Source organism: Phascolarctos cinereus, unplaced genomic scaffold (assembly GCF_003287225.1).
Source record: "Phascolarctos cinereus isolate Bilbo 61053 unplaced genomic scaffold, phaCin_HiC Scaffold_3;HRSCAF=262, whole genome shotgun sequence".
NCBI lineage: Eukaryota > Metazoa > Chordata > Mammalia > Diprotodontia > Phascolarctidae > Phascolarctos > Phascolarctos cinereus.
Window position 1 is genome coordinate 253430296 of NW_027555736.1, and position 26868 is coordinate 253457163.

At 33.6% G+C, this 26868-nt stretch overlaps 1 protein-coding gene across 1 annotated transcript in view; it reads right to left on the bottom strand.

Annotated features, from left to right (window-relative positions):
- Positions 1-26868, bottom strand: part of MDGA2 (MAM domain containing glycosylphosphatidylinositol anchor 2) — a 754553-nt gene that overhangs the window by 313678 nt on the left and 414007 nt on the right. Inside the window, exon 7 of the mRNA XM_021004762.2 lies at positions 15850-16179. Within this exon, the coding sequence (XP_020860421.1) occupies positions 15850-16179 (330 nt within the window). The remainder of the gene's footprint in view (positions 1-15849; positions 16180-26868) is intronic.

A 26868-nucleotide genomic window follows, 5' to 3' on the forward strand; every position in this document is an offset into this window, starting at 1 on the left:
ACAGTTCCAATGTGTAAAGGAATGCTTGCAGTAGCAAAAGAGCAAGAGTGCTGGTCCCAGTTGCAGGGTAGCTCTAATAGCTATAAAAAAGCAGGGGTCCTTCCTGGGTAAGAAGCAGAACACAGAACAGGATAGCCATGACCATGCCATTCCCTAGATTACACCATTTTGGAAGCACCAAAAAAACCCACAAACACCCAGAAATAGCTGTGAAAACCTCAGTCAGGTGAGCAGAGGCTAACTTTAACATAAATTTCAAAGTCAAGGAATAGGCTGGGAAAATAAGCAAACAACAACAAAGAACCTGTGCATAAAAATCCATTATACTGACAAGGAAAATCAAGACAGAAACTCAAAAAATGACAATGATGTGAAAACAGCTACAAGCAAAGCCTCAAAGAAAAAAAAGTTCAGATTGGACACAACTGCAACAGAAATTCCTTAAAGAGCTAAAGAAAGAGAAAAAAAGTTTTCTTTTCTTTTTGTTTTGCTGTATACATATAAAATTCTATATTTTGGAGGGGGTTTTTTTTTAGTATTTTATTTTAATTTTTACCCAGTTACATATAAAAACAACTTTCAGTATTTGTTTTTAAAACTTTGAGTTCCAAATTATCTTCCTCCCTCCTTCCCCATCCCCCCTCATTGAGAAACCAAGCAGTTCAATGTAGGCTACACATGTGTAGTCATGCAAAATATATCCTTAATACTTACATTCTAAAAGAAAACAGAACAAAAATCAAGAAAAGTAAAGTAAAAAAAGCATCTTCAATCTCTATTCAGACACCATCAGTTCTTTCTCTGAGACTGGATAGCATTTTTCATCACAAGTCCTTCAGAGTCATCTTGGATTATCATATTGCTGGGAATAGCCAAGTCATTCACAGCTGATCATATTACAATATTGCTGTTAATTTTTACTAAGTACATTTCACTGTGCATCAGCCCATGCAAGTCTTTCTGAGAGAATTCTGCTTATCATTTCCTATAGTACAATAGTATTCATCATAATCACATACCACAACTTGTCCAGCCATTCCCCAACTGATGGGCTTCCCTCAATTTCTAATTCTTTACCCCCAGATAAGTTGCTGTAAATATTTTTGTACACATAGGTCCTTTTCCTTTTTGTTTTATTATCTCTTTTGGGATATAGACCTAGCAGTAGTATTGCTAGGTCAAAGAGTATGCATAATTTTACAGCCCTTTGGGCGTAGTTTCAAGCCGCTCTACAGAATGGTTAAATCAGCTCACAACTCCACCAACAGTGCATTAATGTCTCATTTTCCCCACATCTCCTCCAACATTTGTCATTTACTTTTTTTGTCCTATTAGCCAATCTAATAGGCATTAGCCAATCTGATAGTACCTCAGAATTGTTTTAATTTGCATTTCTCCAATCAATTGTTAGAGTATTTTTTTCATATGACTAGATAGCTTTGATTACTTCAGCTGAAAACTGTTCCTATGTTTTGATCACTTTTCTATTGGGGAATGACCTTTATTTCTATAAATTTGATTCAGTTTTCTACACACTTGAGAAATGAGGCCTTTATTACAGAAACTTGCTTCAGTTTTTTCACAGTTATTATTGCTAACTGAATTTCCTTTCATCCTATCCCCCCCACTTATTCTATCCTCTCTCCTTTCACCTTGTCCTTCCTCAAAAGTGTTTGCTTCTAACTTTACCCCAATCTGTCCTCCCATCTATCACCACCCCTTTTTTTTAATCCCTTTCCCTCCTATATGGCAAGTTAGATTTCTGTACCCAGTTCAGTGTGTATGTTATTCCCTATTTGAGCCAATTTGGATGAAAGTAAGGTTCACTCACTCTCCTTCATCTCCCCCCTCTTCCTCTCCAAGTTTTTTTCTTGCCTATTTTATGAGATAATTTACCCCATTCTACCTCTTCCTTTCTCTTTTTCCCAGTACATTCCTCTCTCACCCCTTAATTTTATTTTTAAAATATTATCCTTTCATATTCATCTCACACCAGTGTCCTCTCTCTATATATGCTCCTTCTAACTACCCTCATAATGAGAAAGACCTTATGAGTTACAAATATCACCTTCCCACACAGGAATAGAAACAGTTTAACCTTATTAAGTCCTTTATGATTTCCCTTTCCTGTTTACCTTTTTATGCTTTTCTTGAGTCCTGTATTAGAAAGTCAAATTTTGTATTCAAGTCTTCCATCTCAATGAATGTACATTTTTTCCCCTGAAGGACTATAGTAGGGGATTCTTGGTTGTAATACTAGCTCCTTTGCCCTGTGGAATATCATATTCCAAGACTTCTGACCCTTTAATGTAGAAGCTGCTAAATCTTGTATTATTCTGACTGTGGCTGCACCATACTCGAATTGTTTCTTTCTGGTTGCTTGCAATATTTTCTCTTTGACCTGGAAACTCTGGAATTTGGCAATAATATTCCTGGAAGTTTTCATTTTGGGATGTCTTTCAGGAGGTGATCAGTGGATTCTTTCCATTTCTATTTTACTTTCTGGTACTGGAATATCAGGGCAGTTTCCCTTGATAGTTTCTTGAAAGATGATGTCTAGGGCTGTTTTTTTTTTTTATCATGGCTTTCAGGTAGTCCAATAATTTTTAAATTATCTCTCCTGGAACTATTATCCAGGTCTTATGATTTTTTTTTCTTTTTCAATGAGATATTTCACATTGTCTTCTATTTTTTCATTCTTTTGGTTTTGTTTTATTGTTTCTAGATTTCTCATAAAGTCATTAGCTTCCTTTTGCTTCATTCTAATTTCTCCCCCAAGGGAACAAAATTATTTAAAAAACTTCATGTTGTTAAATAGTAGTGTACTTTACTGTACAGAGGAACACATTTTTGATTTACAAGATGTTAGCAAAAGTCCAAGGCCAAGGTTTCTTACAGAGCAATGCAAGCATTTCCCAATGATCATTCATGCCTCAGCTTAAAACAGTCCCCTTTTACTTTTGAAAGAATATAGCTAAAAACAATGCCAAATGCCAATAAGGATACAGGAATATGACTTGGTAGGTCTACATTTCATTTCACTGGTAAACCTGATGTTATCTATACCAGGATTTCACTGTGTGTATAAGAAGAGGTACCCTCCAATAGTTTTCATTTTACCACATAGTTCTAAGGAACAAGAATTTCTTAACACTCAACCTCTACATCCAAGAAGTAATGCTTGATTACATTTCACATATATTTCAAAATAATAATCAAAGTTTGAAGGAGGAACAAGTCAAAATCTTGAGGATAAAAAAGGCATCCTTTGGCTTCTAAAAGGGTATAGAAATGAGATTAGATTAAGGCAATAAATCACAACACACACATACAAGCCAATGATTTGGCAAGAGTAACATATGCAGCTTTTCTGCCAGTTTTGTTTTCACTGAAATGTTTTGCAGTGCTTCAAAGGGAATAAGAACTGATAGAGAGCCTCAAGAAATGTCAATTAGTGAACTGGAAATCTAGTTTTAAAGCCAAATTCCTTTCTATAATCATGAATAACATCTGAGGATCTGTTTATCCACCCATGGATCTGCGTGATTTTGTCATTTTTCTCATTCTCTTTAACCCATGTCACGAAAAGTCACCATAGTAACAGCTCCAATTCCATAGGAGATTATGACTTCAGGAGCTCAATTAAGAGGGATTGTTATTTTCAAAATCAAATTAAGTTGCTTTTTAAAGAGCAATGCAAAAAAAAAATCTAGGTAATAAATTTAGAAATTGCATTTTTTGAGACTGTTTTCACAACACTATTATTCTATTTGAAAAGTAAGCTAAAAGTCAAATCAAAGTTAATAACTCAAAAGGAAATAGCTGAGGCAGCCTTAAAAGAAAGAAGACAAAATAAGTAGAAAAAATTTTACAGAGAATAAAACCAGTAGACTTCCCAACTGTAGATGTGCAGAGTTCTATTCTGAATAGAACCAATGCTATTTTTAAGAAAATCACAGGATCTGTATTGAAAGGAATCTCAGAGGCCTCACAAGATCAGAGTGGTAGAGATGGAAGAGACCTCATGCCATACAGTCCAAGACTTTCCATTTGACAGATATGTAAAACCAAGGCCAGGATATCAGAATGGTCTTGCCCTGGATCACAAAGTTAAGAGAAGTCCTGGGGCTGTAGAGTCCCAACGTGGAGCTCTTTCCCCCAGACTACACCTATCTCATCTACTATCATTCCTCCCTTCCAGGATCCTCTCTACAATATCTTTAACATGATCATTTTCTCTCTGATTGAACACCTATGGTGATATTACCTTGTAGATGCTTATTCCATTCTTGGACACTCCTAATTGCTACAAGGCAATCTTTCATTTTGCAAGAAAGTTGTATTTCTTTTTCTTATACCATTCAAGAATAGTAGTGTTATTATAAATTCTCCAAATCTTGTGCTTAGTTTTTCTGACTTTGTATAGCAATCATAAACATAAAAGGCAAACCTTTTATTGTTTTTGCTTCTTTGTAAATTTGTAATTTATCTCTTTGCTATTTATCTTTTAAGATAACAACCCTCATGAAAAAAAATGATTAAAATACTTAATCACATTAGTTTTTATGTATTTGCCTTCAAAGCAAGTCTTATGTAAAATAAAAAATGTTCAAAACAGATCTGTCAATTAATTTTTTTTCTTTTCTCTTCCTTTTTTTTTTTTTTAGGCAATTGGGATTAAGTGACTTGCCCAAGGTCACATAGCTAGTACATGTCAAGTATTTGGTGTGAGGCCAGATCTGAACTCAGGTCATCCTGACTTTAGGGCCAGTGCTCTATCCACTGTGCCACCTAGCTGCCCCTATCACTTCATCTTAGCCTTGACCTGTAGAACACACTACTATCCTAGTCCCCCCAAAAGCATTGATGGTGTAGTGGGGGTACTGGCCCATGTAGCACCACCTTGCAGTAGGTCTGGGTGGTCAGCTTTACACTGAGCATGATGAGGCCCAGGCCCAAGGCTCACAATGACAGCAGCCAGGCAGAATCCCAGAACCAGTATGGCTAAACCCCCATGGTGTTGCTTTGCTCTGGCTCCCCGGCCCCTCAGTATAGACAGACTAGCTTCACGGCCTGACCTGGCCCCCGAGGCACCCTTCCACCTCTTCTCACCTGCTGGGCTGGCCACACCACAAGCCATTAGCTTCCATCTAGGTGTCAAGAAGTTCCTGGCACCCACAGCCCACTCAGGAGGCTGAATTCAATTCTAATTTTCAAGGCATTATTTTCTTTAGTGAGCTTTTGGACCTCCTCTTTATCATTTGACCTAATCTGTTTTTAAGGTGTTATTTTCTTCACTAATTTTTTTGTGCCTCCTTTACCAAGTTGCTGATTTGTTTTTCATGATTTTCTTGCATCACTCTCCTTTCTCTTCCCAATTTTCCCTCTACCACTATTACCTGATTTTCAAAACCCATTTTGAGCTCTTCCATGGCCTGAGATGGATTTGCATTTTTCTTGGAGTCCTTGGACGTAGGAGCTTTGACTTTGTTGTCTTCTTCTGAGTGTGTTTCAATCTTCCTTGTTGCCATAGTAAATTTTTATAGTCAGAGTTTTTTCCTGTTATTTTGCTCATTTTCCAAGCCTATTACTTGACTTTTTAACTTTGTATTATGGTAGGGCTCTCCTTCCAGTGTGGAATATGCACCAAGCTTCAGGGACATTATGTAACTGTTTTCAGAGATACTTCTGGGGACCAGTAAGTTTTCAGTTCTTCCAAAGTGGTATGATTTAAGGAGAGGTTTGTTTACTACTCTCCTGGCCCTCTGCTCTGGTCTGTGAGTAACCACAATACTCTTTTCTACTCTGGAACTGTGAGGATTCAATATTTGACTCAACAGAGAACCCTGTAGAATGTGAGAACATGGAACCACAACATGCTGTTCCCGAGTGGTCCAAAAGAGAAATGAAAATTGTGAGAGCAGAATTTACTGTCTGAACAGGAAAAGCAATAGGCAGAACAGAAAACTGAAATCTACAGTGACAAATCTTGCCAACAAAACAAAAGAGAGAACAATAGATTGGGAAAAAACATACAGAAATGAAGGACAATCTAGAAGAAGATAAGTAAAAAACTATAACGTTAAAAGAAAACATGCTCACTATTCAAGAAAAACAAAAAACTGAACACCATAATACAGGAAATAATAGAAGAGAATGGCCCAGAACTTCTGAATATAGAAATCAAAATACTGATGGAAGAAATTCATAAGTCTCCTCAGGAACAGGGCTATGGATTCTAAGGTCACTCCAATAGCAGTTAAATTTAATAATTCATTTCAGAAACAAGTTCTGCAAGTGATCAGAAGAAAGGCTTTCAAATGAAAAAGAAACGAAGTTAAAATGACACAAAACTATTCTATACCTACCGGAAAACATAGAAGGGAAAGGAATTGTATGTTCCAAACAGCAATGGAGCTTAGGATGCAGCCCAGGGTGATATAACCTGCAAATCTGAGATTAACCATAATTAAAAAAAAAAAAGATGGATAGTAGTTAATGGAGATTTGAAACATTTTTAGAAAGAAAATCAGAATTAATGAAGTTATTTGTTGTTTGATCACCTCAAACAACACAGATGTAAGGGGAATAAATGAAAGAAGAAGCCAAAGACAGCAGCAAGAACAGAGTGACAACTAAAAGACCAGTAAGGCTTTTTCCCCTAAATGTACATAAGGAGACAGTGAGGGAATATTTCTGGTGGAGGTCCCAGTACAGAGGAAAATTAGAGGCATTATGTATAGAACCTGGTGGTACTCGACCTATAGGAGAATCAATGAAAGGGGCAGGGAGGGAACAAGGGGAGATAAAGGAATTTGTGTCATTCTCAGGTCAAATTGAGAAGTAGCAATGAGGAGAAAGTGACTCCTTCTGCTTCAGTAACAGAAAACTTGTTGGGGAGTTGGTGAGGAGGAATACAGGAAGGATTGAATGTGGAGGGGGATGAAGAAAACCTTGCTTTGGTAGTGCGAGGTATTTCCATTGATGAATGGCTTCTATGGGTGAAGAGAGATGGTCTGTGAAGAGACATGGAGACATTACTGTAGGTGGTGCCTCAGACACTTGGTGCTTTGAAAAGTCTACTTCTCCAATTTGAGAGTGGAAATTGCAACTCCTAGGAGCAACTTCTCTGGCCTGGGGGAAAAAAGAGTATGGATACAGAGAGAAGATTTTGAGACAAATGTGGAAAAATGGTAACCAGTGGTGGGCTGCATAATCAGGGACAGGGTGGCGAAGGAGCACTACCATGGGGAAGGATTCTCTCCCTAGCATTGTGCTGGAAGTGAGACACAATTTTAAAAAAAAGAGTATCCAGGAAATAAGCTCTACAAGGCAGTGGAAGAAACTGTCTAGAAAGGAAAGTCTTTGTAAGTTTTGATTGCATGAGAAATACAGAGAAAGATAGAGTTCAGGTAATTATAAAGAAGGGTGATGAATCAAAGAATGACGTTCTAGAGTACAGAAAGAGGTGACTAATATGAAGTGAGAGAAATCTTTTATGGGAAGGTATGCAAAGAATGAAATTTTTAAAAAAACCTAAATAATAGGACTGGTTGAAGGGGAGGAGAGGAAGGTAGAATTTACTTAACAAAAAAAGGGGGGAAACATACGGGTATAACTAGATAAAAGCAAGAGAAAAAGGGAATCAGTAAACAAAATCCCAAAAGAGAGGGGTAACAAATGAGAAGAAGGAATCAGGAGTTAAAGGAAGAGAACCAGCAGTAATAGGGCCATCTTAAAAGAGAATTAAAACAACTCAAGGAACATAGTACTGTATTTAGAATAGAAGAAGGAAAAATCATAATTTGGGGGAAAAAAGTTAGAGACAAGTAAAGGAAATTATAAACTTAACTCATAACTTTAAATGTGAATATGTTAAACAATACAATAAAAAGAAAAACTGGCATTCTGAATAATAAAACAAAGCACTATAATCTGTTACTTATTAGAAACACATTTTAAAAATAAAGATGAAGACAAAATAAAGCTAAGTGGATGGCAATAATTTATTACGCATCAAGTAAATCCAGAAAAAGTAGGAGTTGTAATCATGCTACCTGATAAAACAAAAACAAATATTCAGGAAATAAAAAAGCAAAGAAACCATATCATGCTGAAAGAAACCATATCAATATCAATATCAATAATAAACTTAAATGCTCCAAATGCTTCACCAGCCAAATACATAAAGGAAGCATTATATTAACTACAAGAAGACAGATAGTAACACAGTAGTTACAGGAGACTTCCTTTAATCTCTTAATTTGGATAGATCTTATAAAAAGTTAAACAAATGAGAAACTATGGAATTAAGAAATTGCTGGAGAAATCAGAGTTAAAATTTTTGTTGTCTTCTAGATAGGACAGTGAACAAATATATATTTACGCTGTCCAACATAGAAGTTTTTTTTTAAAAAAACTGACCATGTTATAGGACACAGATATTGCAAACAAATGTAAAAAGGACTAAATAGCTAATATACCCTTTATAGACCATAGAACAATAAACAATTGCTTAGGGACCACAAAAAAGATATAAACCCAAATGGAGACTTAACAATGTCAAATTATAGAAATAATTAATATCTACATAAAAGAAAATTACAGTGATTAAAAAACAAACCAAAATTTCTGGAAGGAAGCTAAAGCAATCCTCAGAGGAAAAATTATATCCCTACAATCATATATTACAAAATAGAAGAAGAGAGGATCAATTAATTAAATGAGCAATTTAAAAAAAATTAGAAAGCCAACAAATAAATGAACCTAAAATAATCACAAAAGAGGAGATGTTAAAAATTAGGTGGGAAATAGATAAGGTGTAAATGTATAAAAACCTTAGGAATGAAAAAAATAACACTAAAACTGTTTCTTTGAAGAGAATAATAAAATTGATAAACCTTTAGCTAATATTACAAAAGGAAGAGAATAAAAAAGCAGATCAATGATGTCAGCAAAGTGAAATTACAACAAAACCAGGAAAAAAAGAACAATCAAAACATCTCATATGTAGTTATATTCTAACAAATCTGAGAACATAAAAGAAATATTGGAATATGATCTAAAATATAAAATACCCAAACTACCAGAAGAACAAATAAAAATCTTAAATAGCCCAATCTCTGAAAAGGAAATAAATCCAGCTGTGAAAGAATTACCAAAAGGAAAAAAAAAACTACCTGATCCTGACAGAAAATTTCCCAGAGAAAATTATATCAAACTTTTAAAGACAATTAGTACTCATACTTCATAAATTAGTCTCAAAAATTGAGAAAGAAAGCACACCTATCAGAATCCTTTTCTTGAAACAAATATAGTCCTAATACCTAAACCAGGGAAAGAAAAATACTAGATCACAGGCCAGTATTATTAATGAATTTTTACTTAAACATTTTAATATCCTGTCAGACAGACTGTAATGATATATCCAAGAAGTCATTCATTATGACCAAGCGGGATTGATTGCAAGAAGAGAGTTCAACATTAGGAAAACAATCAACATATTAAATCATATTATATCATCAAATTAAAAATCAAAATTTACAAAAGCACATAATCATCTCAAATGATGTAGAAAAAATACCTTGAAAAAATACAACACTTTAACACTAAAAATGCCACAAAATACAGGAACCGAGGGAACTTTCTTAATATAATTTTAAAAAATCTACTTAAGATTAAAAGGAAGCATCATATGCAACAAGGACATATTAGAATTTTTTTTTTAACAAATACGAGAGTGAAGCAAGGATGTCCAACTACCCACCATTATTTGATACAGTTTTTGAAATGTTAGTAATAGTAATAAGACAAGAGGAAGAAATTAAATGCAAAAAAAAAAAAAGGAAAAGAGGTGATAATACCATCCCCATTTGCTGATTACATAATTATATAAGCTGGACAATCATAGAGAATCAGCAAAGATATTAATTCAGACAATTTAGAGCTATAGTATTATTGCAGGAAACAAAATAATTCCTAAAAGATAAACAGCATTCCTAAACAATAATAAGAAAACACACGAAGCTATAATAGAAAGTACATTCTCTTTCCAAATAACTTTAAAATGTGCACAATTCCTAGGGATTAACCTAGTGAAGCATAAAAAGACTTTTACAGAGTGTATTACAAAGTACTTAAAGAAAAAAAAGAAAAAAGGATCCATGTTTACAAAAATATTTATAACATCTCTTTTTGAGATGGCAAAGAACTGGAATATGAGGAGACACCTATCAACTGGGGAATAGTGAACAAGTTAAGATATGTGAATGCGATGGAATACTCTTGGGCTGTAAGAAACGATGAAAGGGATAATTTCAGAAAAATTTAGGTAGACTTACACAAACTGATGCAAAATAAACTAAATAAAACCAGGAAAACAATTTACATAGCAACAGCAATATTGTAAGGATAATATCTGTAAAAGACTTAGGGAATCTGATCAACATAATGACCTACCACAGTTCCAAAGGATTCATGACTAAAAATAATATCTACCTCCAAAACGAGAACTGATGGACTTACAGTGCATATTGAGGCATCTTTTTTTCCCCTTTTCCTCCCCCCCATCCAACATAGTCAATGCAAACATTTCTTTTGTATGACTTCATATTTGCAATGGGTTTTATATTTCTTGCCTTCCTAATAGGTATGAAAGGGGGTGGAGCACAGAACACTTTGGAATTGAAAATAAAATAGAACTAAATTTAAATAAATACCAGGTCAAATAGCTGAAGGAATATTCAATGCTCATGACTAAGGCAGAGAAACATAATAAAAATGACAATCATATGGAAATTAATTTATACTTTCAATGCTATTCCAATCAATTTACCAAGGGGACACTTGCTAGAGGTTGATAAAATAATAACAAAATTCATTTGGAAAAAGAAAAGATCTATAAAATGAAGGAAATAATCAAAAGAAGTAGGGAAAAAGGAGAATATAATTTTCATATCTCAAACTGTATTATAAAGAGCAGTAATCAAAATCATGTTATTTGTTTAAAAATAGAGAGATAGATAATGGAACAGATTAGACAAGAGAGAATCAGAAGAGATGGAATTCAATAATCTGGAATTTGATTAGGTGGAAAACACAAGTTGCCTAGGAAAAAATTACTTATTTGGTAAAAAATTATTTGGAAACTTGAAAGCAGTCTGGAATATACAGCTGGCTTAGACAAGCACAGTATTCCATATTCTAAAACATTCCAAAGTCCGTATTCTAGATACATTCTAAATGAATACAAGATTTTAATATTAAAGATCACACTACTAAAAATTAGAAGAAAATATTCTAATAGTCTCACACTCATGAATAGGAAATGTATGCTTAACCAGAGAAGAAACTACAAAAGATAAAATAGATAACTGCAGTTATATGAAATTGAAAAGCTTCTGCACATAAAAATCAACACACCTAAGATTAAGATGGCCAGGTAGGAAAAAAATCTTAGAAAAAAAATATCTGACAAGCATTTGGTATCTAAGATACATAAATAATATGTGTGCATACATAATCAAATAATATAGTATACAGACATATAAATAAAATGTATCTATGTGGATGTGATACATACTTATATAAATATATTATACATATTTGTATATAATATATTATATATAATAGCCATTTCCTAATAGATAAATAGTCAAAGATATGAAGAAACAAAAGAATAAAAAAAATTGGGTTTTTTAAGAAAAACAAAATATTCACAACCGCATGAAAGAATGCTCCAAATCACTAAGAATACGGTAAATGTTTATTAAAAAAAACTCTAAGGTTTTTTTTTCACACTTCGAAAATTGTAAAAGATGAAAAAAATGGTAATAGTCAATGTTGGACCTTAGGTACCAACCTCCCACCTATCAGATTGGCTAATATGACAAAAAAGAAAAATGTTAATTGTTGAAAGAATGTAGGAAAACTGGGACTCCAATGCACCATTAGAGGAGTTGTGAACTGATCCAACCATTCTGGAGAGTAGTTTGGAATTTATGTGCAAATTCTAGGTGTAAAACTGTACATACCTTTTCATCCAGCAATACCACTGCTAGGTCTGTATCCCCAAGAGAATTTTTACAAAAAGGAAAAAGAACCTATTTCTCCAAAAATATTTATAGCAGTTCTTTTTGTGGTGGCTTGGAATTGGAAATCAATGGGTTATCCATCCATTGGGGAATGGCTAAACAAGTTGTAGTATGTGATTGCAATGGAATATTATTGTGCTACAAGAAATAAGCAGTATGATTTCAGAAAAAAGAAAACACAGAAAGACTTACGTGAACTCATGCAAAGTGAAGTGAACAGAACCAGGAAAACATTGTACACAATAACAGCAATATTGTGAGATGAAAAACTGTGAGTGACTTAGCTATTCTCATCAGTACAAAGATCCAAGACAATCCCAAAGAATGTTGAAAAATGCTATCTACCTCCAGAGAAAAAAATGATGTTGTCTGAATATAGACTGAAGAATATTTTCCATTCTCTCTCTCTGTTTCTCTTTTTCTCTCTCTGTCTCTGTCTCTGTCTCTCTGTCTCTCATCAAGTCTTATACAAAATTAGTAACATGGAAATGTTTTACATGATAGTATATGGATAACCTATATCAGATTACTTGCTATCTCAAGGAGGGGACAGGAGAGGGAAGGAGGTATAGAATTTCACATTACAACTTTTAAAAAGTAAATGTTAAAATGTTTTCTGTGAATTTGGGGGAAACAATTTTTTAAAAAAATAATCAATATGGGAGAGGTTGTGGGAAGATGAGCACACTAATACATTGTTGGTGAAACTGTGAAATGGTACAACCATTCTGGAAAGCAATTTGAAATTATGAAAGTTAAGTGATTAAAATTCCCATACCCTTTGAACCAGAGACTCCATTCCTGGGCTTATATATAACCCCAGGAAGCCATCAATAAAAAGAAAGTCCTCATATACACCAAAATGTTTGTAGCAGTATCTTTTGGGTTAGTAAAGAATTAAACACAAAATAGATGCCCATCAATTGAGGCACAGCTAAACAAATTTAATTACATGAATGTAACTGAATATTACTATTCTATAAGAAATGTGTGTGATGAATACAAGAAAGCATGGAAAGATTTATGAGATAAGGAAGCAGAGACAAGAAAATAATATGCACAGCCACTACAATGATGGAAATGGAAAGAGCTACATGTGGAAAAAAATAAAAGTGAATATAACAAAATTATGAAGCTCAATAAGGACTCAAAGGATGAGATATGAGAAGACATCCCAAACCCACACCTTTGTGCAGGTAGAAGATCCACAGGTATTATATATTGAACTCATTTTCAGATTTCTTCATTGTATTGATCAGTTTTGCTGACTTTTTTTCTCACAAAAATATTTTTTGTGTAGGATAGCTCTCTGGGAATGTGAAAGGGAGAGATACTTGGGATACTCATGATGATATAAGATAAAGGAGATATCAACAAAAACTTTTTAAAAGAGACTTTCATACAGGAATATAAAGGATGGTAAGAATATTTTCCCTAATTAAAAATTAAGTGTTGGCTAACAGGATTGGGACATGGCTGTTTATGGAAACGTCACATTATCATTCCTTTGGAAGTCCACAGTATTTTCTACCTTCTAGTCTCTATTTTTTTTAACTGAAATGAACCATAGTCCTTCCAAATAATTTTGCTTTTGAGGAACCCGAGACCAAGCGTGGTTAAGTTCATCCTCTAATGCCATATAGATAAGCAGGGATTTCTAGAGCAATTCCATAGAAACAAAATTAACACCTATACAACTCTTCCCCATTTATTAGCCCTAAAGAATAAAACTGTAGCACTTTAGCTTTTCTTATGCTAATTTCAACCTCCACATGTTATGTCTAATCAGTATCTCATCCAATTCAGTTTTCATTTGATCCTAACCATTTTCTTTAAAATATAATCAGATTTGACATATAGCTGAAGAACTCTACAGACAAGAAATGTAGAAAATTCTTTGGGCAAAATAAGATGCTATTCTCTAATCACATGTTAATCATTTGTGTAACATCCTATGGAGAACTCTGAAGCAACAGCTTTCTTTCAGATCTCTAAAATGACCAATCCTGGGAATCATGCATTCCTGCCATTAACTTGGCAAAAATTGACTCCAATACTTGAAAACAATTTCAATAGAAAAAAGCTATTTTTATTTTTAAAAGAAATATGTACGCAGCACATACATATATGTCTATATACACTCTAGATCTTCATTTTTATTTTTTTCACTGCTTAAAAAGTGTAACTTTTACATAATCTACATATTAACATTATATTAACATAACATTAACATATTAACATATGTTTGATTAGCTTAAAGAGGGAACTAAAAATCCCTAGAGAGGAAAGTAGCTTAGTGTGCATTGTAAATAGGAATGACAAGAAGGAGGAAGTGTAGTACAATGGAAAAATCACTAGCTCTGGAGTTGGAAGATCTGGATTCAAATTCTACCTCTGGTAAATACTACTTCTGAGGATTTGGGCAAAGCCCTTAAACTCTTCTGTCCTCTGTTTCTTCAACTGTAGAATGAGGATGATGGACTAGGTGTTCTTAGGTTCAATGGAACTTTAGATCTATGAACCTAAGGCACAAAATCTTGGGTTCAATGTCAATGTCAATATATACAAGATAATATACATTCAAGCTATTTTGTCTTCAGGGTGAAAAATCAGCTGTAACCACAAAGAATATGCTTCTTGAAGTATCTTAGTGAATTCTTCTCCTAATATTCAAAAAAAAATCTTGCTATTCAAATATGACTAGGAATAAATGGAAATTAAAAATATGTCCTCAAGGGTATAACTGACCTTGAAAGGTCATATTGTTCATCCTTCCATCATGGTACTCCTCACTTTTATGATCACATTTAAGCTAGCAGAAATAGATGACAATGTGTTTATAAAAATAAATATTCAGCAGATTGGAACATATTACATGCTCTTTTCTTTTCTTCTGTTTTGTTTTGTTTCTTCTTTCTTGTGGTTCCTCCTATTGGTTCTAATCCTTCTTTACAACACGACTAATGTGAAAATCTGTTTAATAGGAATGTATATGTAGAGCCTATATCAGATTGCATGCAATCTTGGGAAGGTAGGCAGAGAGGGAGGGGGAGAAAATTAAAAACTCAAGAGTTTATGTAAGTGAATGTTGGAAACTAAAAATAAAGTAATAAAAATAAATATTCAAAATAGATCTGCCTTAACCCCAATTCAAAATTTAATAATTCCAACCCTCTTTTTTTAAAAAAAATCATTAATATGTATTGCTTTTAAATATTCCCAATTGTTTTGTAATTAGTGAAGACAAATTGTAGTTATTTTATATAGGCATAGAACCTCAGGATAGAATATTTCAGTTCTTCCTAACTTTATTTACTGTATTTGAACATTTAAAACAATTTTACTATAGTCTATTTTAAATAAAAAATTTCAAGTATTGAATCAAAAAAACTAAAAGCTAATATGACACATTTTATTTGAAGTTTTTTTTCTACTGTAGTATGCATTACTCAGACATAAAAATCTTATTTTTAAAAAACCTTCCCTAAAATTAAACAGTTTTCTGAGGAAGAATAAAGATCAAAAAGTTACATCTATTTGCACACATATAATCTATATCATATTGCTTACCATCTCAAGGAGGAGCTGGGGTGGGAGGGAGGGAAAGAATTTAGAACTCAAGAATTTTTTAAATGTTAAAAATAATTTTACATGTAATTAAGGGAATTTTTTTTAGAAAGTTACGTCTACTACACAAAGAAGAACTGGTCTCATAATTCTAAAACATATGGACATTCTTTGTCACATAGTATCTTACCTGTGCTGCTGGATATGTTAACATCAATACTTATATCAGATATGCCTCCTCCTTTTAGGGATGCTACACATGTGTATGTTCCAAAGTCAGTGAATTTCAAATCAATGATGTCCAAGTTTGTTGTTCCAGGGGAAACATCAAGATCAGTCTGTGTTATAACCATCCGCTCAGAACTTCTTAAGGGGCGTCCATTTTTAAACCAACTAAATGTTAACTCCTCTGAAGGAATAGCTTCTACTTGGCAAGATATTTTCACCTCACGTCCAATCTGGATGGTGTCATCTTTGTGATAAGGATCCGGCGTAATCCAAAAGCGTCCTTTTTTTAGTGCTAAAACATAAAAATTTTCAAAAACAATCTTAACTTAGTTATTCAGCTATTTACTTTTTAGTTCATAAAATGAAGATCATCAAAATTTATCTACATTCTTTGTAAATTCCATATTTTATATTAAATGGTTTTGTTATGAAAATATTTATTAAATTGGCTAAACAATTAAAATGCAATTTAAAGACTTTATTTCCAAACATTGTTCACTTATGTTTTGAGGTCGGACAACTATTTAAAGTCAATGACAGCACCAAAAAACCTTTTACTTGTTTATTTGGGAAAAGTATTAGGGAATTTGCTTATCATCTTTTAATCTTTATTTTAATCTAATAATTTTTTTAACTGCAATGTTTCCTAAGTCTACATCTTCAGGATGGCTAATAAGTAACTGGGCAAAAATTAAACAAACCTAAACAGAGATAACTGAGATAGCAGTGCCTTAGAGTAGAATTGGATTAGACAGAAGAAACATTTGATTAAAATTTATCTTGTTGGCCACTGAAAATGAGATTTACAGCCAAAATAACTGCCAACTACTTTGTAGATGTTCAAAACTTTTACCTGTCAGAAGCACATATGTCTTAAATTTTTTTAAAAAATTCTTCTGGGGCTAGCTGTTAAAATACTTTTGTCAGTGTCATTTCCATTCCCAGAACCAGCAAAGCAAAACATCAGAAGCATAGAGGGAGGGGCTATATACTATCAGTTTATTAAATATAAATATCCTTTGCAGCTTCATAGCAACTGAGGATATCCTGACTGAATCAGAGTAGCAGATGATATAGGAATCTGTACTCTGTTACAAAGATAATTCTTTTAAATGTTTCTTGACAAGTATAAAAATAACTTGTGTAATGCTGGACACCTGTGTCTCTTCAATTTTTTAGACCATTTAACAATGAGTTTCTAAGGACATTTCATAATATTATTTATTGTATATTTTATCTATTTTTTCTTGCTTGCTATTTAAAAAGGGAAAGATAGAAAGAACATGGTTGAAAATATTGTAGTCAAATATCAGCACACCAGACTCTGATAACTACAGTAAGCTTGCTAATTATTGATGAATCTGAAATATGTTATCTTTATCTTTATATTTGTCTTTTCTCTATGGTTAGATATCATTTGTATTACAATAAACATTTTTACTGTGAAAGGAGATATATCCACAGCACAAGTATTTTCACCTCAATTTTTCACTTTGGCTTTCTTTCACGTTAATCTTAGATAATAAAAACTGGAATAGCTATTTGAAATAATTACTTCATAAGCATTATAGGTATGATAGGAGTAATATAATTTAAATATGGTGGTAGACATATCCAAAAAAGAAAACGTATTTTATTTAGAAGCTTCATAAAAAAGATGCAAATTTAAATAGAAGCACTGAAAGGCAAAAAATTTAAGTCTACTATTTTTATTTCACTGTTATCCTTTAGCATAATCAATAGCCAGCTACATTAATATTTAATCATATGTGTATGTGTGTGTGTGTGTGTACATATGTATGTATTAGGACTTAATAAAAAGGTATTTGCAGGATAAGACAGGACACATAACATAATTCTCCAAGTTCATGTATTTGTATTTAATTGGTAAAGTATAGCATTCCATCACATACAGGAAAATTCCTTTTACTAGAAATGTCACTGATAGGATACTGCATATACATTATATACTGTATAGCCCTTTGCACATATAAAGTTTCATAATTTTAAATGGAAATGAATGTTTACAACACAAATCAAACCATGAGAGTATAAGATAATATTTAAGTGCAGATCAGCAAGACATCTTCATGAGTTCAATCTGGCCTCAGATGCTTACTAGCTGTGTGACCTTGGGCAAGTCATTTAACCCTGTTTGCCTCAGCTCCTTATCTGTAAAATGAGCTACAGAAGGAAATGCCAAAGCACTACAGTATCTTTGCCAAGAAAACTCCAAATGGGGTCATGAAAAGTTGGATACAACTGAAATGACTGAACAACAACAACATAATTTGCAAAATGCTTTGAAAGACAATTTTAGTTTCCTCTTATTAGCTCAATGGCACTCTAAATGAAACACTCCTTTTTCATTTGCTTAGTTAATTTTTCCTTTTTTCTACATTTTAAGATTATACAAATCCCTTAAGAACTTTAAAAAATCAGTTTCATATGAGCACTTAATATTATATAGTTCTATAATCAAGCACTTTTCTAAGCATAGTGTTTTTTTTAATTTTCTTTTTATATTAATTCAAAAAGCCAAATGATGATTATCATATAGTATTCAAAGATAGTATAAAAATCTAAAAAGTATAATACCAGAGACAGTGTAGGCAGTGTGGTATCCTGGTTAAAATAATAACAACAACAACTAGATATAGAATCAAAATCACTAAGTTCAAATCCTAGCTTAATACCTTTGTTAACTTGGGCATGCCACTTAATTTCTCTAGGCCCAAGTTTCCTAAACAATAAAATGAGAGAAGAGGTCTCTTTTAATTGTATATCTGTGACCCTTATATTTAAATGCAGAAAATCAACACACAGTTAAAGTCAATCGGTAGCCATTATTTTTCTACTTTGTTCTCACTATGCTATGCATTATTGGGTATACAAATAGGATAGAAGACATTGTAATTTAATTGGGAAGACAGTAGCTACACTCATGAAAAAAAAATTAGAGAACCATGCAAAACAGTACATAATAAAATGATATAGTTGTTATCATATACCCCATATGTTATATAAGCAAAATTTTAAAATATAGGACTTTAAATCTATAATAGTAAACAAGGAAAATTTTTACCATTTATCATTTAATTACTTTGTATAAGGCATTCCAATATAATTTTTATCAAAAATTATAGCTTTAACTTATAGATGAGGCAGTAAATAGTGTAACACCTTTTCCAGAGATTGGCAAGAGCTAAGAGTCAGAGTAGACAAAGCACAGGTGCTTTGGTCCCCAGCTGCTTCCAGCTCATGGTGGTTTTTGAGATGGTGACATAACTCCTCCCCAACCCCACTATCCTAGGTGGGGAGGAGCATCCTCACTTCAGTGGGAGCAAGAAACTGAAGGAGGGGCAGAAGCTGGAGAGATGAAATCAGAGGACCTGCAGTGAAGAATAGACAGGACGGTACCAATGGTTAAAGTATTTAAAGATATAAAAGACGCCTTTGACTGCATCAAAAAAATTTGTAATTTTCTCTCATTGTTGTCATTTTGTTTAATGAAATTATCTACTGTTTTATCAATACATTTTGACCTATTTATTCTTTAGGATTAAGTTATACAATCTCCAACTTTCTTTTAGTCCTTTCTTAACTGTTGAATATATATTTTTATTAAATTAAGGTAAATGAAACATACATCTATATTTATGCTTTTCGACATTTATTTGTGAAGATCTTATGCTTGTAGATGCCAGAACAGCTGAGAATATGCAAACTCCTTTCTATTCCCATTCAATAACTAACATAGGACTATAATAGCTAACTTTTCCTTAATTCTCGCTTTTAGTAATTTCCTGCTTATTTTGGTTAGACTAATCTTTGTCTGAATGGGAAAAATCAACTTTTATAGTTTTACTGTGGGTTTTTCCATCTAAACTCATTTAACTTTTCAGTTAAGTATTTAGATGTTATGCCATTCAGGGCATACATATGTAGTATTCATTTTTTGTAATACCTTTTAGCAAAACATAGTTTCTCTGATTGCATCTTTTAAATCTATTTTTGTTATTCTTGTTCCCTTGTCTGAGATCAAGCCTTTTTCTCTTCAGCTGAAGCATAAAAAACATGTGCTCTGACCTTTTATTCAGCTGTGTGACTCTTTATGGGTTATATATTTCTTACAAACAACATACTACTAAATTATGCTTTCTAATCCAATCTGCTATCCCTTTCTGTTTAATGGCTAAATTCATGCCATTCCCATTCTAAGTTAAGATCACTAATTGTGTATTTTTTTTACCTATTCTTATTTTATAAAGAAGAAAAGAGTGGTGAGAGAAGAGTGTGTTCAGCTCCAATGCTCTTGGTTTAATGAAATCTGCCTTTGTTCTTTTATCCCCCTACTCTTTCCCTACTTGGAGTCTAATCATAAGTTCTTATGCATTAAACCTTCCTTTTAAAATCTTCTTCCCAACACATTGTCTGTGGTTAGAGTTTGTTTAGTCAACTAATGTATCCTTTAATCTACCCTCTCTCTTGTTCCCCACTCTCATGTTTCCCTCCTATTTTCTTCTTGAATGTACTATATTTCTCAACCCAAGCACCTGCATTTGTATTCTTCTTCCTTTGACCAGTTTAAATGAAGGTGAGGTTCAAGTGTCATTCATTCACCACATGCCTTTCTTATAGCTTGTATAGTTTTCTACTTGCTCATTTCAATTATGAGATAACTTTTTCACCCTTCATCTCTCTTTCCTACCTCTAGGAGGCTCTTTCATCTTTTAAAAGCATTAAAATATAACAGAATATCTTCCAGAACCTCAGCCTTATTAGATTCCCTCTATGACTACTGATGATGATAGGATTCTGATAGGAAATGTGTTATCTCCCAAAATTAGGGTGTAAACAGTTAATCACTACATATTTATTTTTAGAGGCAATTGGGATTAAGTGACTTGCCCAGAGTAACACAGCTAGTAAGTGTTATGTGTCTGAGGCCAGATTTGAACTCAGGTCCTCCTGACTCCAGGTCCACTTCACCACCTAGCTGCCCCTGCTTGATCATTATTTATTGACTTATGATTGATCACTGATATTCACCTTTTTAATGTTTCTCTTATATCTGTGTTTGTATTATCAAGTTTTTATTCAGTTTGGGTCTTTTCATCAGAGGTCACATCATAAATAAAAAGGGAAACATGAAAAAAACTATCAGATCTTTGAAAAAGCTCATGATGAGATAAGAAATTAAGAGAATTGTAGAAGACAAAATAAACAATCATATAACATAAAATTAATTTTTTTTGCATGCACACACAAATCCAATAAAGTTAAGATTAAAAGTGAAACAATTACTGGGGAAAAATGTTTTCAGCACATTTGTCAGAGAAAAGTATCATTTCCAAGATATATAAGGAACTGATTCATATTTATAAGAAAAAAGTCATTGTCCAATTCTCAAAAAAGAGCTTTAGTCTATCTACAGCCATGTTTAAAAAAAACACCTCCAAATTAGTACTAGAGAAATCCAAATTAAAACAATTCTGAGAATTCACCACACAGATGACAAAAAAAAGAAAGAAAACAAAAATGATAAATATTGAAATGACTGCAGGAAAATGGATGGACACAATCATTCTAGAAAGCAATCTGGAATTACAAATACGAATTTACCAAGCAGTGTGTTACCTCTGACCCATTTATGCATCTACTAGGCCTATACTCAAAACATATTAAATAAAGAGGAAGAGGAACTGTAATTCAAATCTGTATATAATTGATGCTAAAATACTGGAACTTAAAAAGCTATCCATCAATTAAGTAACTGTTGAGTAAGTTGTAGCATATGGATGCAGTATCATGCTGTGAAAGTAAGGGAAAAAATGTTGATGATTTTTAAAAAGACATGGACAGACTTAAATAAACCGATGAAAGGTAAAGTAAGCATAACCAGAAGAACAATTTATACTATAACATCAATATTATAAAATGAATAATTTTAAGGATTTTATAAACTGACGACAAATCATATAACTAGAACTGGAAAAACATATAACAACACTGTAAAAGCAAACAACTTTGAAAGCTATGAGTACTACGTATAATGACAATTTGTAATTCCAGAGGAATCAAATTTTTCATGAGATAGAGGTGACAGATTTAAGGTACAAAATGACATACATGTACAGATTCATGATGTATATACACACATATATAAACACATATATTTATGGCTATAAATTTATTTGTCATGGCTATGTATTTTTACAAGAAACTTGTTTTTGTTTCCTTTTTTACTTCAATGGGGTAGGAACGGGAAAGATAAATAGATTTCTATTCATTTTTGTTTTATTTTTGGGGGGGGTTGGCTAGGTTATGGGGTTAAGTGACTTGCCTAGGGTCACACAACTAGTAAGTGTTATGTGTCTGAGGCCAGATTTAAACTCAGGTCCTCCTGAATCCAGGGCCAGTACTGTATCCACTGTGCCACGTAGCTGTCCCTGATTTTTGTTTTAAAACAGAAAGGGGAGAGCAGCTAAGTTCAAATCTGGCCTCAGACCAAACACTTGACACGTACTAGCTGTGTGACCCTGGGGTCACTTAGCCCCAATTGCTTAAAAAAAATTAGAAAGGTGGGCAGTGATGCTACAGATGTGAAAGGTGGCATTGCACTTTCAAATAAGGTCACTAGTATTAGTTTTAGTTAATTACAAGCAACCTTTCATGAAGTGGAAGTAATCTGTATTTGTAATGAAAAAAAAAAACCCAGTAGCATTTGAAAAAAAGAAATTCTTGGATATCTTCTGCTACATTAAAAATCCATTCCCCTTCTTTAGAATTACATTCAATTTTACTAGATTCAGTTTTTATTGGATCCTTTCCTTATTTAAGCATATATCTTTTGCCTTTGTTATATTTCAAGTGCCCCATTCTTTAGCCATGGCTCATAAATGTTCAAATTGGTAGACAATAGGAAAATAACTCTATACAAACAAGACATATGTAGAACAAACTAGAGATAATCTTAGAGGAAAGCTATTAGGATTCAGGGGGATTGGGAAAGGCCTCTTGCAGAAGTTCAAATTTTGGTCAGGAGATTTAGATGAGAAGGGAGAGAACTCTAGGTTTGGGAGACAACCAGTAAAATCACTTATAGTCAGGAGATGGAGTGAATCATGCAAGAAACATGAAGAAGGCCAGTGTCATTGGATCACAGAATATATGAAAGAAATTTAAAGTATAAAAAGACCAGAAGGCTAGGAAGGTTCCATGTTACGGAGGGTTTTGGTCCTGAAGGCAATAAGGATCCACTGGAATTTATTCAGCATGGAATGAAGGCATTACATGATCAAACATGTGCTTTGGAAAAACACTTTGACAGATGAATGGAGGATAAACTAGAGTGGGGAGAGACTTGATGTAGAGAGATGAACCAAAAAGTTATCGCAATATTTCAAACCTGAAGTGATGAAAGCCTGTACCAGGCAATGTCAAAGGAAGGAAGAGGGAATATAAAGGAGATGTTGCAGGTATAATTAACATGACTTGGCAACAGATTGTATGTATGGAGTGAAAGTGAGAAGTAAAAGATGACAACTAGATTGTGAGCCTGGGTGACTGGGAGAATGGTAGTACTCTCAATAGCATTAAGAAAATTAGAAAGAAAGGAGGGTCTTGGAGAAAAGATAATGAGTTCAGTTTTGAACATGTCAAGTTTAAGTTGTGTATGGAATTTCCAGTTCAAGATTTTTAGATTAGTGTTTTGAGATTAGATATCAGGAAACCAGAAATTGCTAAATGAATATATAAATACCATCTCTTTAGAGACAATAATTTAGTCCATGGGGTTAATGAGATCACCAGGTGAAATAGAAAGAGAAGAGTACCCAGGACAGAAGCCTTCAGGACACATCTGCAGTTTGTAGGCACCATTGAGATAAATGTCTGGCAAAGAAAACTGGGAGGAAGCAGTTACACAAGTAGAAAGAGAACCAAGTGAGATCAGTGTCAGAAAAACATAGATAAAAGAGAGTATCAGGGAAAAGAAGGTGAAGAATAATGCCCAAACTGGCAGTTCAAGCAGGATGAAGATTGAGAAAAAGCCATTAGATTTGGAAATAAATGGGTCATCAAGAATTTTGGGGAGAGCTATTTCAGTTTTAATATGAAGTCAGTAGCCAGCCAGTAAAGAAGAGTATTAAAGGGAAAAAAAAGAGAGAAGTACTTTAGAACTCTCATTTCTTTTCTATTTTTTTCATCTAGTGATTTCATTTCACAGATGAAACAACTGTTAATTCTTTTTTTTATCTCTCATTTCATTTATTTCAGGAACTGTAGTTTAACTTGTGTCAAAGCTCTTTTTTTTCTTTGAGATTTTATAACATGTTTTGGAGCAATTTTCTTCCTCTGAATTTTTGTCTTGAGTGTACCTATCACAGTTATAGCTCTTTACAGTGGGTTGTTTTGTTGCTGTTCATCCAATCTTTCAGCTTTACTTCCTGACTTTAGAATTGAGATAAGAGTCAGGCTCTGTACATCATATTGTAGGTTTCTTAAAATACAGATTATTGTGTTACTCAAGGATCCCAGGGACAGTTTAAGCTGGGGTCCTGAAAGCTTTCAGTACATCCAAATTAGCCTGATCTAGGGAGAGGTCAGAGCCTTCTGATCTGAGCCCTGCAAGTTCCTGACCTAGATTTGGGTCTGAGTACCTCAACTGTGAACTTGGCCCTGGTTGGAGTTCCAGCTGACTACTGGACTCAGCCACTATCAACCAGTTGGAAATCTCTGCAGTTTTAGAATGACAGAGATGCAGGTTTCCCTTCATTATGGGCTTCCTGCTTTGGTTATTCCACTGAACACTTCAGATTTGGCTGGGGGCTGCTTCTGAAACTCCACTACTCTCCCAGGTTCAGAATCACATATGTGGTGATAGTTTCTCAACTTACTCCTTGCTCAGTACACAATCTAAAACCTCCAAGACCACCTCCCCTTGGCTCAGATCTCCAGTATCATTGAGCCACTCCTGGGTAAATGTTGCTCCCTTAGTTTGCACTGAATCTGTGGATCTAGCCTTGTCATGTGAGTGACAGAACTGCCACTTCGCATCTATTTCATCTCTCCAAACCAGATCAGACCCCTCTGTGCCAGATCTGTAAACTCTTCTTGCCCTGGTGTATAGCCAGAGGCAGGCTCAGCTCAGTTCCTATGCCAGAAAGCTCCATGCTTCCACACACTCCTGGTAAGACACTGTACTCAGTGTCTGCAGACTCCTTTATCTCTCTCCCTAGGCCAAGAAGGACTCAAAAAATGACTCACTATGTTTTTTTTCTTAGATTTCCCAGTACTTGGTGTGATACATTTTCTAGATATTTGTGGAATAGCTATATATAAGAGCTAGGTTATACTGTACCCTCTTATTCTACAATCTTGGTTGTTCTTTATTGTAGGTGAAAAGGATTTGCCTTTCTATTTTATCTCTTGGATTTTTTTGGTTATTATTATAAAGAAATGCTATTGATTTTTATGTTACCTCATTACAATTCTTTGGTATGTAGAAACAACAGAAATTACTTTAGCTCTGGAACAAAATTCATATTTTGAGAGTTTGGGAATATTACAGAAAATATATAATTCTTATTGAAAATGTGGCACTGATATGCAGCTCTTTGGTTCAAGCTGTCCCTGTGGTCCTTGAAGAACTAAGAATATAACCCAAAAATCATAGCAGCAGGACTTTAGATAAGGCAAGTAAAGATAATAAAAGGCCATGAAAGTCCCTTCAGAAGTGCACAGAGACTGATTCTTAAAAAAGTCCAATCTGAGAAACAAGGCTGAAAAATTAGTAAAGAAAATAAAATATAAAGTTCATATAATGCCAAGGATGCCAAAGACACAAACCAAGCAGAGAAGAATAACTCCAAAGTGACTTAAAATTATTTATTTTAGTTTTCAACATTCATTTCAATTAGATTTTGAGTTCCAAATTTTCTCCCCTCCATTCTCTTCCTCCACCCCAAAATGGCACACAATCTGATATAGTCTCTACATATACATTCATACTAAACATATCTTCACATTAATCATGTTATAAAGAAGAATTTGAACCAATGAGAGGCACCATGAGAAAGAAGAAACAAAAAAAAAGGAGAACAAATAGTATTTTTTGATCCGCATTCAGATTCCATAGTACTTTTTATGGATGGGGATAGCATTTTCCATCATGAGTCTTTTGGAGTTGTCTTAGATCCTTACATTGGCAAGAAATCTATCAAAGTTAGTCATTGTACAACAGTTCAATGTTACTGTGTACAATATTCTCCTTGTTCTGCTCACTTCACTCAGCATCAGTTCATGAAAGTCTTTCCAGGTTTTTCTGAAGTACATTTGCTCATCATTTCTTATGCAACAATAGTATTCCATTACATTAATATGCCACAACTTGTTCAACCATTCCCCAATTCACTGGCATCCCTACAACTTCCAATTCTTAGCCACTACAAAAAGAGCCGCTATATTTTTGTACATGTGGGTCCTTTTCCCATTTTATGATCTCTTCGGGATACAGACCTAAAAGTGGTATTATCTGGTCAAAGGGTGTATACAGTTTTATAGCCCTTTGGGCATAGTTCCAAATTGTTCTCCAGAATAGTTGGATCAGTTCACAACTCCACCAACAATGCATTAGGGTTTCAATTTTCCCACATCTTCTCCAACATTTATCATTTTCCTGTTTTGTCATTAGCCAGATTGATAGGTGTGACGTGGTACTTCAGAGTTGTTTTGGTTTACATTTCTCTACAAAGTGAGAGTTCAAAAATTATGAAGAAAAGACTTCAGCTAAAGCATAATATACTCTACTCCAGCCTTTTACCTTTACCCTGTGTGTATCCCTCTGTTTCAAATGTGTTTCCTGCAAATAAAATATTGTAGGGGTATGATTTTTAATCCATTCTGCTATCTGCTTCCATTTATGGGAGAGTTCATCCCATTCATATTCAGTTATGATTACTAACTATTTCTTTCTCTG